This window comes from Balaenoptera musculus, chromosome 3, assembly GCF_009873245.2.
Source record: "Balaenoptera musculus isolate JJ_BM4_2016_0621 chromosome 3, mBalMus1.pri.v3, whole genome shotgun sequence".
Classification (NCBI taxonomy): Eukaryota; Metazoa; Chordata; class Mammalia; order Artiodactyla; family Balaenopteridae; genus Balaenoptera; species Balaenoptera musculus.
In genome coordinates this window covers 157,063,604-157,080,401 of record NC_045787.1, presented here as the reverse complement: position 1 = coordinate 157,080,401, position 16,798 = coordinate 157,063,604, and the positions used below count along the sequence as shown (strand labels likewise).

Genomic DNA, 16,798 nt, shown 5'->3' with positions numbered 1-16,798 from the left:
GGCCTTTCCTCTCTCCTGCCTCACAGTCTGGGATGATCAACAGCAAGATGCCCAACAGCAGATAGTCACCCTTCACCAAGTACCACTCGCTTTCCCAGGAGGCAGTCTCCCAAACATCAGCCATTCCTGATTGTCTTCATGGTTGTTGTTAATACCCTCATCGACTTGAAAGTGACACTTAATTGGCTCTTCTTTTAAACTCAGCAAAGTTTGTTTTTTGGTGCTGGTGATATTTTCTAATACATATTAAAATACACAGTTTTTAAAATACTGTCTGCATCCCATTTTGGAAACACTAATGAGTGCATCTCTACAGCTTCTAGATTTTTTTGCATCAGGAGCACCTGCTCAGGTAGCCTCTTCTGACTCTCCCCCTCGGCCAGGGTTCTTAATTTGGGGCTCTAGTCATTGATGGCACTCAACTATGACTGTACTGAGATCCAAGACTCTGGCAATTATTTGATGAAAGGCCACTTTGCCCTGTAAAATGCAACTACAGGGGAACAGTTTTTGCTCACCGTGGCTTAACACAGTGCCAGACCCAAATAAGAGCTGATAAAATATTACTGTGTGAGCCAGGAAATTGTTGCAACCCATGAGTTAGGTGCCATTATTATACCCATAATAGGAACCAATGATTGGAGGCAATGGTTTGCTGGGAAGTCAGGAAAAAGATCTGATTTGTAGCACTGGTCGATTTCTGAGGTGTAAATTCTCCCCCCACAAATTCGAGCTCCCAGTCATTGAAGGCAGAGTTGGGCAGAGCTGTAGGATCAGCTCTGCAGTGTGGACTTTCAGCTCACCACTGAGAGGGATTCTCTATTCTTCAAACTCCCCAAGCTTATTCATGCCTCAAGGCTTTTGTATCAGCATTTCTGGCATTTCTCTCTTTTGAAATGTCTTCTCCCAGATCTTCCCACAGTTGGCCTTTGTAATTCAGATTGTCAAATTAAAAAAAAAGAAAAAAATGCCACTTCGAATGCCAGTAAGGAATGACTTTATTAAGAGGGACTATTGCAGCAGGCAGAAACGCCTATTGTTAGCCAGAATCGTTTCAGGGAGGGAATGGAGGAACAAAGCTTTAATATGCGGAGGCCAGTGGCTGGAGAGGGAAGGAGGGACTTGTTAAAAACTGCTTTGTGGGCGGGGCTGGGGTGATAGTGGGGGTGAGGGTGAGCGGGGGCTGAGGGTAAAGTGCAGGATGGTGGAGGAGTGGGGAAGTGTCTTGAAACTTAACAAACTGCTTTAAAGAATTGCAATAACAGGAAAAGAGGAGGCAGGAAATGTTTGTTGCCAGGCACGTGGAGGAGGGGTGGGGATCTGGGACTGACGCAGAGCTAACAAGTTATAGTGCTGGAAGTTCTCACAAATAAACGGTCTCGCTGTCCTCGAGTCAGCTGGATTGTCTCGAGTCAATCCAGCCTCGGTTATGTCAAGCAACGTTTTAATCAGCCTTGTCAAGGTCTCCGCTGGAACATCAGCCCCCCAAAGAGTGCCTGTGTTCAACTACTACCAGTCATTCAGGTACCCCATTACCATTTACTTTTCTTCTAGCATTTGCCATTTGCTTTTTCTTTTTTTCTTTCTTTCTTTTTTGTTTTTAATATTTATTTATCTGGCTGCGCCGGATCTTCGTTGCCACGTGCGGGATCTTCCTCGCGGCATGCGGGATCTTTTAGTTGCGGCATGTGGGATCTAGTTCCCTGACCAGGGATGCAACCTGGGCTCCCTGCATTGGGAGCGCGGAGTCTTAGCCACTGGACCACCAGGGAAGTCCCGCCATTTGCTTTCTTCCTTATTTGATTTTTCTGTGTATATGTTGTGTTGTTTATTTTACATTCCTCGTATTTAGAATAGTGTATGGTATACAGTAAGCACTCAATAACATCAATTCAATGAATGAATAATTACCCTGTAAAAATACACAACAACTTAGACTTCCGTAGGCAGCGAACCACTCTATTGATATCGCTGAATACAGTCGACCCTGGGGGTCGGTAGATCCGCGATTGGCTGAATCCGCAGACGCGGGACCCGCTGAATGGGCGGGCAGAATGTAACACTATACCATGTTACATAAGGGACTTGAAAGTCCCTGGCTTTTGGTATGCGTGGGGCGGTGGTCCTGGAACCAATACTCCGCAGATACTGAGGGACGACTGAACTTGGTATCTTTACTTGTACAATTAAAAGGAACTAGTGTAAACAGGGTGTGTATTCTTTGGTTTAACAATAATCCTATATAAATCAGTAACACTGAGCCTGTTACTATTTGCTCTAGATGACTGTGTAAATCTAGTCAGGGAGAATAGGGTGTGTCTTTTAAGCCTTTAGTCCTTTCAGTTGTATGATAGATAAAAGTCAGTGACCTTGTGCATTTCTCCTGACAGAAAGCTTGCTGTAGCTGAGATGTAAGTGGACATAAGCCTGGCCCAAGCTCTTACCTCGCTGACTGTGGATTTCTGTGTCTTTCGGTGAGTAACGAATAAGAGCTTGTGGCAGGGGCTCCCCACTGCCCTTCACTTTGTAAGATAATTTTTACCCTGCAGAACCTTTTCTCTTGACTGTGGGCATCCGGGTGCATTTGAGATTGAGGTATCTTGTGAAATGAAATTTTTCAGTTAATTTATGTTGGGTAAGCGTCGACTGAAAAAAGTGCACAACGTGAGAGTTGTGAGTTAAGTTTTATTTGGGGTAAAATAAGGACTATAACCTAGGAGACAGCCTCTCAGATAGCTCTGAGGAACTGATCCCAAAAAGGTAGGGGGGAGGTCAGTATACATGTGATTTGGGTGAAGGGGGACACATGCAATGAAGCACACATGTTGGCAGAGGGTTGCTACTAGTCATGAGGAACAGATGTCTCTGTCAATGATTTTAGTCCTTTTCTAGATAGAAGAAGATGCAAGAAATTGGTCTCATAAAATCTTCTCCTGAAGAATATCTAACTATCTGAAGACCTGTTCTGCCAGTTTTTCCCAGAGCACAGAGCGCCTCATTCCTCAGCTCTGCCCTGAACTCCTTTCAGGGTGTATTGAAGGTCAGCCACTGCAGTGGCTAGTGACTTCATCCTTGTAGAGGCAGACGGCAGGTTTTCATCCACAAAGGCTTTGTTCACAGGGTGTCAGGATGGGCAATTTATTTACCTTTTAATTATGAGTTCTACTATTAAGGTCGGCTTTGTTCTTTTCAAGTGAGCTCAGCTAACCTGACAACCCCCAACACTTGAAAGTCAAGACATTCTTTAAAAAGTGATGCAAATTTCATTAAGGTACTACCTGAAATGAGAGTTCAATTGACTTTATATGGAATGAGTTTTACCTAGTGCTGTGTTAATTAAATATTTGTTTTCCCCCAAACCATATAAAACATAATAAAAGCAAATTAGGCATCAACTTTTAAATGCAAGTAATTTGGTTATAAATGAGTATTCTCTTACAGAATTTGATGCTTCCTTTACTTAAATAGAATTCACATTATTTTTAAAACTCACTAACAAGCTTCTTGTTTTTATCATGTATTACATATGTTTTAGTGATTCTTATCATTTATTTTTTATTTATTTATTTTAAAAATTTATTATTTATTATTATTATTTTTTTGGCTGTGTTGGGTCTTCGTGGCGGTGTGCGGGCTTCTCATTGTGGTGGCTTCTCTTGTTGCAGAGCCGGGCTCTAGGTGCACAGGCTCAGTAGTTGTGGCGCATGGGCTTAGTTGCTCTGCCACATGTGGGATCTTCCTGGACCAGGGCTTGAACCAGTGTCCCCTGCATTGGCAGGCGGATTCTTAACCACTGCACCACCAGGGAAGTCCCCTATTCTTATCATTTAGTGTGTTCACACTGAAAAATTCCCCGGGTGAGTTTTTGTCTCCTGTCAGTGGTCCACAAATATTTATTACATGCCTGCACCGAGCCTGTTACTCTTTGCTCAGGCCCACGGGTACAATGGCAAACAAAATTTATAAGGGTTAGGTCCTCTGGAGTTTACAGTCCAACCATCAAGCCTGCTTGTAAATGATAGCTGGTTTTGAGTTATTTTATTTTTTAAATTATTTTCTGGCCCTGCCCACGGCATGTGGGATCTTAGTTCCCTGACCAGGGGTGGAATCCATGCCCCCTGCATTGGGAGCAGAGAGTGTTAACCATTGGACCACCAGGGAAGTCCCTGAGTTATTTTAAATGAGAGCACGTCAAGGGAGGACTCAGTCTAAGGGCTCATAAAGCCTCTTGGAAAAAAAAAAAAAGTTATTGAAGCCAAAATCCACAGTCTTAGAAATGACTAGGATACAGACAGGCAGTGGGCTAGGCTGTGATGGGGCCAGGAATGGGGAGAGCATTTTAGCAGGAGGACTCTGCACATGTAAAAATCCCTGAAGCAGCTAAAATCCCTGGATTGTACCAGGATGTGAGCAAGACAGGACATGGCTGAAAAAAGAAGCAAGAGAGGAGGAAAGTGAACTAGATTGCAGGAGTCTCAGCCACATGACTTGTAATCTGGAAAGCAAGTTCAGGGTTTAATTTAATTTAATGCTGGTGGGAAGCCATTGTGAGCAGGGGCATCAACAATTAGATTTGTGTTTAGCAGAGCTCGCTGCACCATGAGGATGCATGGTGAGGATGGAGTGCAGAGGACAAGCTTGACTGGTGGAGAAAAGATTAAGGGTTAGTAGTAGGATTTAGGAATGAGTGATGGTAATCTAGACTCTTGATGGTTACAAAGTAGAACAAAGTGATGATTTGGGGGGATAGATTGAAGGTTGAATCCATACTCATTCATTTCTGAGCCCAGAATGCTGTACGCTTTACAATGTGGCTAGTGATGTGCTAGTGACTGGGTACAGGGTTTTAATAAGAAAAGGCGGGCTTCCCTGGTGGCGCAGTGGTTGAGAGTCTGCCTGCCAATGCAGGGGACACGGGTTCGAGCCCTGGTCTGGGAAGATCCCACATGCCGCGGAGCGGCTAGGCCCGTGAGCCACAACTACTGAGCCTACGCGTCTGGAGCCTGTGCTCCGCAACAAGAGAGGCTGCGATAGTGAGAGGCCCGCGCACCGCGATAAGAGTGGCCCCCGCTTGCCGCAACTGGAGAGGGCACTCGCACAGAAACGAAGACCCAACACAGCCAAAAATAAATAAATAAATAAATTAAAAAAAAAAAAACTAATGAATTATGTATATGTGCCTTGAATCATATGGTTTCTTATTAAAAAAAAAAAGAAAAAAAAGAAAAGGCCATTCTCTTGGACATTACAATCTAGTGGGAGAGAAAATATAAGTAAGCAAAGACCTAAATATATAATTACAAATTCTGAGGGCTACATAGGAAGAATAGAGAGAGCTCAGACAGTAAAATAAGATTGGCTTTATATTAAATACGGGGCTCACAATAAAGGTGATTCTGAGGAAATGACATTTAAATGGACAGAAAAATGACAAAGGAAATATTATCCATGTGTGGCAGGGAACGGGGAAGAACTTAGTAGTTGGGATTTTCTCTGGAGAGAGCACCATTGAAGAAATGATTGGAGTTGGGTGGAGAGAGGGTGTGGCTTGGATTAGTCTTTGTCAGTTTCTGCTGTGTGGTAGGGTGGAGAAGTCTACAAAGGAATAGTTTCAGGTTTCAGGTGATTGCTGCCTTTGGGGGATGGGGGAAAAAGTGTGCCCATATTTTAAAATTTCAATGGCTGTTGTGGGCTGCTGGAGAGGAGTCAAGGATTCTGTGAGTTTTAATTGAGTCGAGCCCACAGGAGGGGAGAAGCGCTTATCAAATAAGTAATCTTCAGTTTTAATTAATTATAGCTGTGGGGTGGGGTAAAGGGTGTGATACCAGTGATGCCTTCTGCCTGCTCTGAATACCTAGAGCATTAGTACTCCTTACTGAGAGTGCAGATGTTTGAAGTGAAAACAGTTTTGGGGAAGAGATAAATAAGTTCAGTCTGGTAAGTTTCTTCAAAGGTGCCTACAAAACGTTTAGATGGCCGTAGTTGAAAAGGCAGCAGGAATACATGAGTCTTAAGCTCAGATTTGAGTTCTCAAACTGGAGATTTGGGTGTTATGAGCATAGAGATGGAATTTATTTATTTATTTATTTATAATATTTATTTATTTATTTGGTTGCACCGGGTCTTAGTTGCGGCACGTGAGCTCCTTAGTTGTGGCAGACGAACTCTTAGTTGTGGCATGCATGTGGGATCTAGTTCCCTGACGAGGGAATCTAACCCAGGCCCTCTGCATTGGGAACGCGGAGTCTTCCGCTGCGCCACCAGGGAAGTCCCGAGATAGAATTTAATTTCAAGGGAATGCATAGATGTGGAATACACAGAATAAGGTGAGAGATAAGGGCCAGGACTGAGCCTTGAGGACAGTCAACAGTGGGAGAGGAGCCGGCCAATGAGCCTGAAAGAGAGTGGCCAGAGAAATAAGATGCCAACCAGGAGATTATGGTCACAAAAGCCCAGAAAAGAGGCTGATTTATAGAAGAAAGTAGTGATAGAATTTTTCTGATGAACGAACTAAGTCAAAGACAGAATGGCATTCACTGGATTAATCCTCTTAAATCCTTGGCAGTCTTGGCAGAGCAGTGTCAGTGAGGTGGTGGTGAGACAGAAACCAGTTTGGAGTGTAATTAAGGGAGGTGAGGAAGCGGGGAGAATGAGAGGGTAGACCAGTCTTTCCAGAAGCTGGATGGAGAAAAGGAAGAGGGACTGAGCAGTAACTGTAGGGCCAAGTGGGACCCAAGGCATGAATTTGTTTCAAGATGGGAGATTTTAAATTTTTTTCAGATGAACAAGAACGTTTATTTAGAAAGAAGAGGTGCAAGGCGATATGTATTAGAAAATACAAGGCAATGTTGAGAAGATGTAAAAATATGCAATCACTTATCTTAAGATAACTCTCAAACTTTAGAAAAATTACAAAGGAAAAAGGAAAAAAAATTAGCAAGGAAAATACCTGTCTCCAAGCCCATGCACTTTCTCTTCATTTTTTTTTTAACATTCCTTTTTTTTTTTTAATATTCTTTTCCATTATGGTTTATCATAGGATACTGAATACAGTTCTCTGTGCTATACAGTAGGACTTTGTTGTAAGATGGGACATCTTTGATTATGTTTCAATGTTAGAAGTATGAGTACAGTGGAGTAGAAGTTGATGGTGATGGAAAAGAGCAAAGGAATAATTAATAAAGCAAGCTTTCTGAGAAGGTAGGAAGGGATTAGACCAGTGGTTCTTAAAGGGGAAATTTTGCCCTCTAGGGGACATTTGGCAATACCCCTTTCACAACTAGAGGGGATACTACCGACATCTAGTGGATAGAGTCCAGGGATTCTACTAAGCATCCTACAATGACAGGATGGTACCCCCATAACAAAGAAGTACCCAGCTCAAAATGTGCCAAAGGTGGAAAACATGACATGGCAAAGTAGCAGATACTGACTTTAGATAAGAAGGCAGACATATCTTGTTTGCAAAGTGAAAGAAACCATGATGCTGTGGAACTACTTTTGTACTAGTGGCAAGAAAATGAGGAATCCTTCCTTCATTGTTAGAGTTTCTCTGCAAAGTCAGATGTAAGATCATTTGTTATTGAAGAGATAATGTTGAGACCACACGAGATTCAAAATCTTGCAGGAACTGTGAAAAGGTCTTTGGATAACTAGGAGGTTAAATTGCCTGTTGGGCTTTTCCTTTAGTGTTGAAGCCCCATTTAGAGTACGTGGACTCAAATTTTTAGTGCTTCCCGTATAACTTATTGGATAGGAATTACCCAGGCAGGATAGACAGATGGTTGGAATTATCTAAGGCAGGTGTTATGATTCCTCAGAGAAGAATTTGAGGTTTTAGAAAATATATTAATTGAAGTGATGGGCCATGGCATTTCATATTTAGTGCCAAGGAAATGAGGATTATAAATAGCAACATGGTGGAAGTATGGATGGCTTGGAAGCTTCTATGAGGTAGGAAAGCAGATGCAATACAGGCAAAAAAGTGAACAAGATGGAAGTATACCTACTGTGTTCAGAAAGTGGGATGTCTGACTTTTTGCCTTCGTAGAGAGCAAGAGTCTCAGGTGATGATAAATTTAAGGTGTTTGGTTGAGATGTGGAAGCCATGGACGTTTGCTAGTTTATGCCCAAGAACATGGAATCATCTTGAATCAGAGCAGGGATGGGAGCTACAATGAAGAATGGGAGTCAGGTGACAGTGACTTTAATGGGTCAGGTCTATATGTTGGTGCTAATTCAGGGGAGAAGCCAGTGAAGTGCCTCAGTGGAGATGGAATTTTTGATAAGTGGTGGGTAATGTGGTTTCATAATGTGGAGGATGTACATTAGGAATGGGGAAGGTCAAGAATACCCACTATATTGCTTTGAGGCTGTACGTGGCATGCAAAACAATGACCCAGGATCAAAGACAGCTTGAATCTGAAAGGAACACATACTGGATGCATGATGATGTAATTGTCCTAAGTGCAAAGGAGAAACAGAAAGCTTGTGAATCCTCTTGTTAATATTTCTTTATTTCAGAGCCCTGCCTGGGGTGGATCATAGAAGCAATAAGAGGAGCATACTCGTTCTCCTGGTTGCTGTCTGATCATATTTACTACTTACAGGCTTGCAAAATGGCAGCCCCACATCTGTCCACTATATGTGGTAAGTTCCTAGGGTAGATTCACTTTACCACGAATAAGTGGGCACAAAATAAGGGAGTTGAGTAGCCACAGGGGACTGGGAAGAAGGGGCTGAAATGAAAGGAGGTGGGTATGGAGCTCTACGAACACTTGGTGCCCCAGAATTTGCTCATGTTGGATTCAATGCCCTTTGGGATTTTAGAGGAAGGGCATACGTGCATGGTGGGGAGAGGGAAGAAAATTTAGGGGTGGCACCTCCTTATTCCATCCATTCGTTTTATAAAGCTGGGAAAGGTAACAACTCTCAACCTTTCTGACTTTCAACTTCCTTGCTAGGAAAGTTGAGACTATGTATGTGCCTAGAAACTCATGTCACCCTCTCCTCTAGCTCTGCCTGTCCTAGACCCTTCCTGTGCCCATGAGAGGATCACAGAGATGGAAAACTTCCACTCTGGGTTACAAGTGAGTCATAAATTTTTTTTCTTTCTCCTAAAATACATTCCTGTCCCCTGGGGTGAATGCATCTCCTTCCACTACTCTGGAGCCTCATAACCCAACCTGCATTTTGAAACTTCTGATGGTGGTTAAGGGACTTCCAAAAAATAATTCTTCTACTACCTTACTACTTACAGTTTTTTTTCAGGCATCTCTCCTGCTTAGTGCTGTTAGTAGAAGAAGTAAAAAGTAAAAGAAGGATATAAGACTGTCTTAGCCTCAAAAAATGTATGGGCACCCTGTGGGAAATAATTTTTTCATTTAGGCAGTATTTCTCTCATTCTTGCAGTGTGTTCAGGTCTCTGACTAACCCTGCAGATAGAAGAGAGTACAATTATGAACACATGTTCATCATGTGTTAGAGAGGCCTTAAATTCTTGAGGCTGGATGAAATTCCGTAAGGAGTGAGCATGAATAAAGAAGGAAAGATTCTGAGAACTGAGTCCTGGGTTAAATGAAGAGCCCTCAGAATCTTGAATTTACTGTGAAACAGGTCTTGCATTTCCAGTGCCATTGCGCATGATCCTCTCCCCAGGAACATTGGTGGGGTTGGTGGCTGGTTGAGACAGAATGTGTTGTTATTTTAGAACTCAATAACCTTTGAGGATGTGGCCATGGACTTCACCCAGGAGGAGTGGGCATTGCTGAATTCATCTCAGAGAAAACTGTACAGAGATGTGATGCTAGAGAACTATAGAAACTTGGCTTCACTGGGTAAGACTAACAGAATCCCTTGATTTATTTACTGAATTTGAGCATGGATTTCTTGGGTGAGTAAGACCCAATCAACTTGTGATACACCTATAGGAGTTTTTTTTGTAGGCTTTTACTTTTAAGAAAAATTGCCATATTGAGGCATAATTCACATACCATAATTTACTCATTTGAAGTGTACAAAACAACGGGTTTTTTTGTCTAGTATATTCATATAGCTGTGCAACCGTCACCACTGTCTAATTCCATAACATTTTTGTTGCTCCGCCTACAGGGTGTTTCATTCCTCCCTGCCTGCAGCCCCTGGAGACAACTAATCTACTTTCCTTTTCTACAGGTTTCCCTATTCAGCATTTCATATTAACGGAATCATACCAAATGTGGTCTTTTGTGACTTATATTTTCACTTAGCATAATGTTTTCAAGGTTCATCCTTGTTGTAGCATATGTCAGTACTTATATCCTATTCATTGCTGAATAATATTCTCTTGCATAGATATACAACATTTTGTTTATCCATTCATCAGTTGATGGACATTTGGATTTTTGACACTTGCTGTTATGAATAATGCTGCTACAAACATTCACATACAAGTTTTTGTGTGGACATATGTTGTCCTTTGTCTTGGGTATATGCCTAAGAGTGAAATTGCTGGGTCATTTGGTAACCTTATACTTAACATTTTGAGGAACTGCCAAATTGTTTTCCAAACTGGCTGTATCATTTTACATTCCCTTCAGCAATGTATGCAGGTTCCAAATTCTCCACATTCTTACCAATACTTATTTCCTGTCTTTTTGATTATAGCCATCCTAATAGTTGTGAAATGGAATCTCATTGTGCTTTAGATTTGCATTTCCCTAATGACTAATGATGTTGAGCATCTTTTCATGTGTTTATTGACCATTTGTGTATCTTCTTTGGAGAAACCTCTATTTAAATCCTTTGTTCATTTGAAAATTGGACTGTCTTTTTTTCCTACTGAGCTGTGAATGTTCTTTTTATTTTTGAGATACAAATCCCTTGTCAGATACATGATTTGTAGATATATTTCATTCTGTGTGTTGCCTTTTCACTTTCTTGATAGTATCATTTGCAGCATAAAAGGTTTTAATTTTGAGAAAGTCAAATTTATGTACAAATTGGTATATTTTTTCTGGACTCAATTTTATTCCAATAGTTTATATGTCTATCATTATGCCAGTACAGTGCTGTTGATTGCTGAGCCTTGTAGTAAGTTTGAAATTGGAAAATGTGAGTTCTCCAAATTTATTTCTCTTTTTCAAGATTGTTTTGACTATTCTGGATCCCTTGCATTTTCATATGAATTTTAGGGTAGTTGGTCAATTTCTGCAAATAATCCAGGTGGGATTTTGCTAAAGGTCACATTAAATCTGTAGACCAATCTGGGAGTATTGCCAAATTAACAATATTATGTTTACCAAGCCATGAACATGGAATGTCTTTACATCTTATTGAGGTCTTCTTTAAATTCTGTCAATAATGTTTTGTACTTTTCAACATCTAAGTCAGACTTCTTTAGTTAAAATTATTGCTAAAGTGTTTTCTTTATGATGCTGTTGTCAATGGAATTGTTTTCCCTTTTAGTTTTTAAATTATTTATTTCTCCTCTAGTTTTATTGAGATATAATTGACATACAAGACTGTATAAGTTTAAGATGTATAGCATAATGAATTTGACTTACATACATCAGGAAATTACTAAGTTTAGTGAACATCCATCATCTGGGAGGTGCAAAAGAAAAAAAAATTTGTTTTTAATTTAATTTTTTAATTTTTTATTTTTGGCTGCATTGGGTCTTCATTGCTGTGTGCGGGCTTTCTCTGGTTGCGTCGAGTGGGGGCTACTCTTCATTGTGGTGCGCGGGCTTCTCATTGCAGTGGCTTCTCTTGTTGTGGAGCATGGGCTCTAGGTGCATGGGCTTCAGTAGTTGTGGCACACGGGCTCAGTAGTTGTGGCTTGCGGGCTCTAGAGCGCAGGCTCAGTAGTTGTGGCACACGGGCTTAGTTGCTCCACGGCATGTGGGATCTTCCCAGACCAGGGCTCGAACCCTTGTCCTCTGCATTGGCAGGTGGATTCTTAACGACTGCACCACCAGGGAAGCCCTGAAAAAAATTTTTTTTTCCTTGTGGTAAGAACTCACGATTTACTCTCAACAACTTTCATGTGTAACGTATACCAGTGTTAATTATATTAATTATGCTGTACATTACATCCCTAGTACTTACTTATCTTATAATTGGAAGTTTGTACTTTTTGACCATTTTCATCTAATTCTCCCTCCCCCAACTTCCCCATCTGGTAACCACAGTTCTGATCTCTTTTTCTCTGAGTTTTCTGTTTGTTTTTGAAGTACAATTGACCTACAACACTGTTAGTTTCTGGTGCACAACATAATGATTTGATATTTCTATACATTGCAAAATGATCACCATGGAATTGTTTTCTTGATTTCATTTTCAGTATGTTCATTTCTAGTCTATGGAGATACAGTTGATTTTTGTATATGACCGTGTACCTTGCTATGTATTGAACTTCCTTATTCTAATAGTTTTTTTTTTGTAGACTCCTTCAGATTTTCTATTTATAAGCTCATGACATCTGGGAATAGAGAGAGTTTTTCTTCTTTCTAAATTGGATGCCGTTTATTTCTTTTTTCCTTGCCTAATTCCCCTGGCTAGAAATCCCAGTATAATGTTGAAAAGAAGTGGTGAGAGTGGACATCCCTTTCTTGTTCCTAATCTTAGGGGAAAGTTTTCAGCCTTTGTCCATTAAGTATATTTATAATAGGTGATTTTAAATCTTTGTCTACTGAATCCTAACTCTGGGCCCCTTAAAGGGACATTTTCTGTTGGCTGCTTTTCTTCCTCCTGTATATGTGGGATACTTCCTGTTTCTTTGCTTAATCTACTGACACCGGGTTATGGTGAAGGAAAGTACAGCGTTTATTGCAGGGCACCAAGCAAGGGAGTGGGAGGAAAGCCTCAGATCCACCCCAACTTGGCCTTTGAGTTAGGGGGTTTTTTAAAGGAAGAAAAAAGAGGCTGGGATTAATCATTGTCTTGTCACATTTCTGTGACATTTCTTAGTCATGGTTTTGGGAGTCAGGATGTCTCTGGTTTAAGATTCTCTGGCCTGGTGGTCCATGGCTTAGGGGTCTGCTAGCTCATCTTGCCCTGGAGAAAAAACTTGAGTTGGTACATTAATGATAATATCTATAATAGCAATTTTAGTACATTAATGATGTTATCAACAACAGCAATTTTAGTCATCTGACTGGTTGATTAGTGTTTAGTTAGCACAGGATTGAGGTCAGAGGGGATAAGAAAGAAAGGGAATAAAGTTTTGGATAGAAAGATTAATAATCATAAACTTGGTAAGGGAACTCAATTTTAGGGGGATTTGGTTTCATTGCTGTTTTTTGTTGTTTTCTTGTTGGTACTTATTTGTTTAGTGACTTTTCTTTTCTTTTTTGTTTAGTGACTTTTCTAGATGAATTCCACAGATTCTGTATTCCTTGCACTGTGCAGCCATAGAGCTTTCTCCTATGGTTTTTTTTTTTTTTAAAAATACATAATTTTAAAAGCCTGGCTTCCTGGGAGTCACTAGCTGGTCATTATAATTTAGTAGTCCACCAATGATTGGTAAAAAGATTTTCTTAAATGCCTTGCCTGTATCTCTTCTACCCTTTGCCAGGGGGATCTATGGGAGAAGTCACAGCTTTAAGCTTCAGGCAAGGCACAGCTTACAAGACAGGCTTAGCTTTCACTTCCTGCTTGGGCTTGGACAGGGTCTTAAAGTCCACCAAAGGTAAGTGACTTGGGACTTATTCTTTCCTAGATATTTCCTGGGCATGTGCGTAGCCTCACTCATGCACACAGCCTTTTAGATCCCCAGGAACTTGTTGGGAGCTTCTCAAAGTTCCCTGTGGTTTGTCTAGTTCTTGTTTTCCTTTCAAATTCCCAGCCAGCCTTCTGTTTTCCCCAAGTGAAATCAGAGCCTTAAGCATATGGGGATATTACTAGCTGGTTGCCATTGTTTGGGTAATGCCTTGGGGTTAAGGGCTTTTTTTATCTGCTAAGCTGAGCTCTGAGTAAAAACAAATAGCCACACCACCCTGAGTGTAGAGATTTTCTAGGGAGCTGCAAGTTTAGAAAAAAAAAATATTGTCTGTGTTCTGGGGATGGTTCTTTGAACAGAGCTCCCAAAGAGGTCAGACCTCTCTGTTGACTGCAGCACTACTGGTTTTGGCCATTTTTTCTTCTTTTTTTTGGCTGTGCCATGTGGCTTATGGGATATTAGTTCCCTGACCAGGGATCAAACCCAGGCCTTCGGCAGTGAGAGCACAGAGTCCTAACCACTGGACCACCAGGGAATTCCCAAGGGATGGGAATATTCTTAAATTAAAATGTCACAGATCTTGTTCTCTTACCAAGGTTCAGTAATTTCTCTTGGAAAGACAATTTTCCATTTATGGAAAGTTGATCTCTGAAATGCTTTACTTTTGCTTTCTCTGTTAGAATTTTGTCATTTTTCTGCTTATAAAGTCATAACTGCCTATCTTCAGAACCTCAAAGACCAAGTTGTTGTCACAGTTTGATGGTAGTTTTTGTTGTACACTGCATGGTCCTCTCATATGTATCATTCCCCATAATAGGACATCAACTCAGCAAGCCTCCTCTCATCACCCAGATGGAGCAGGAAGATGAAATGGAGATAGTAGAGAGAAGAATTCACCAAGACACCTGTTTAGGTGAGCACCAGGCATATATGAATGTCTTACCTACAAGATCTGTTCCCTGTGCTATACATCCCACTATTTTATACTCTAGGAACTTGAGGTTATGTTTCCCATTTGTTTCAGATTGGGTTGGGGCATTACCTGCTTTTTGTCAGCATATTGTCACCATGTCTTTTCCAAAACTTTTTCCCACTTTGTTCAGATGAGCTGATTCTCCTTAAAACCAAACAACCACAGCAAAAACAACGTATTTTGGAGAAATATACGCTCAATGGCAAGAAGGTAAGAGTCACATGGGATAATTTCTTGTCCTCACATTAGAAGTCCAGAATTCTATAAGATAGAAAAGGACTAGAGGGTAATATGAGTGATATCACACTCATTTCACCAATAGAAAGCAGAAGATTCTCTAAGTATTCATTTGAAGGAAACTCATAACTTAGTTCCAAAAATGGTTACAGAGAATCCCCAAAGTAAATACTTGCATAATGGAATTAGTTGTTAAATGTTTAAGATACTCACTCTAAGGCAATTTTATCTTAAATCTGTTGAAGAGACTCCAGTGAAGCCATCTGGTAGAGCAATCAGCTTATTCAAGCTGATAAACTCAGCCTGAAACTGCATATTCACTAAGAAAATGTGGAACTTTCATGCTAATAAAGTGCTCATTAGATGTATCAGAATTTATGTCGGGGGAGATTCTCAGTCATGAACATGATAAATCCTGTGATCGTAACTCATATTTTAATCAATAGGAACAAGCTCTTGGAGGCAATCCCATTCAATGCAGTGAAATTGTTGAAGCCTTCAGTGTGAAATCTAGCATTACTCAGAATAAAATTTACCCTAGCAAGAAACCCCATCGAAACCTTGACTCTGCAAAAGGCCTTAGAGATTCTTCACGTCTTAAGCCACCTGAGGGAATTCTTCCTCGGGAAAAATCTTATGAATGTAAAAAAGATGAGAATGCCTTCCTCAGGAGTTCTAACTTAGCTGGGCACAAGAGACAACATACAGAAGAGGCATCCTATGAGTGCAGTGACTTGGGGAAAGTCGTAAATTCAATCTCATACCTTAAGAAGGATGAAAAAACTCACATTAGAGAGAAACCTGTTGAGTGTAATCAGTGTGGTAAAGTATTACAGAGCCATTCATCCATTAAGTTGCACATGAGAACCCACACTGGAGAAAAACCGTTTAAGTGTGATCAGTGTGGGAAAGCCTACAGCTCAAGCTCTTACCTTACGCGTCACAAGAGAATTCATACCGGGGAGAAGCCGTATGAGTGCCGTGACTGTGGAAAAACCTTCCGAGATAGCTCACTTCTCAGACAACATTCAGGGACTCATTCAGGAGAAAAACCTTACAAATGTGATCAATGCACCAAAACCTTCAGTAGAAGCTATAGGCTTAACATACACCAGATGACACATACTGGAGAGAAACCCTATACGTGCAATGATTGTGGGAAAACCTTCAGTATTCTCCCATATTTTAAAAGACATAAGAGAATCCACACTGGAGAGAAGTCCATTGAATGTAGCCATTGTGGTAAAGCCCTGAGTAGTAAGTCATCTCTTAAGATACACCTACGGATACATACTGGAGAGAAACCTTTCAAGTGTGATAAGTGTGGGAAAGCTTTTAGCCTGAGCTCCAACCTTATCACGCACAGGAAAATTCATACTGGAGAGAAACCCTGTAAGTGCGATGACTGTGGGAAAGCTTTCAGGGATCGTTCATGTCTTAAGGAACATGTGAGAATTCACACTGGAGAAAAACCCTTTACATGTAATCAATGTGGAAAAGACTTCAGAGTGAAATCTTTCCTTGGTTTACACAAGAAAATTCACATGAAATTAACACATGAATGTAAGGAATGTGGGAAAACCTTCCGTGGTCTCTTATCTCATAGGAGGCATATGAAAATCCATACCAGGGACAAGAAACCTTTTAAGTGCAGTGAGTGTGGAAAAGCTTTTACCAGGCATGTGTCCCTTAAAGTACACATGAGAACTCACACTGGAGAGAAACCCTATGAGTGTAATCAATGTGGAAAATCCTTCAATGTTAAGTGTAATCTCATTGTGCACAAAAGAATACATACTAAAGAAAAACCCTATAAATGCAATGTCTGCGGGCAAGGTTTCAGTAAATCCTTACCCCTTCGGCGTCATGAGAGAACTCATGCTCAATAA

At 40.8% G+C, this 16,798-nt stretch overlaps 1 protein-coding gene across 1 annotated transcript; it reads left to right on the top strand.

The window, feature by feature from the left end:
* The first annotated feature begins 9,736 nt into the window (after nucleotides 1–9,736).
* Nucleotides 9,737–16,798, top strand: LOC118892599 (zinc finger protein 883-like). The gene is made up of 5 exons (XM_036847343.1): nucleotides 9,737–9,836; nucleotides 13,556–13,669; nucleotides 14,517–14,612; nucleotides 14,803–14,882; nucleotides 15,356–16,798. The coding sequence occupies exons 1-5, from the start codon at nucleotides 9,737–9,739 to the stop codon at nucleotides 16,796–16,798; spliced, it is 1,833 nt and encodes a 610-aa protein (XP_036703238.1).

Coding starts and splice junctions, on each gene's coding strand:
- LOC118892599 (XM_036847343.1), top strand. CDS start 9,737: ATGGACTTCACCCAGGAGGAGTGGGCATTGCTGAATTCATCTCAGAGA. Junction 9,837..13,555: donor TAGAAACTTGGCTTCACTGG/GTAAGACTAACA, acceptor ACCCTTTGCCAG/GGGGATCTATGGGAGAAGTC. Junction 14,613..14,802: donor TCACCAAGACACCTGTTTAG/GTGAGCACCAGG, acceptor CACTTTGTTCAG/ATGAGCTGATTCTCCTTAAA.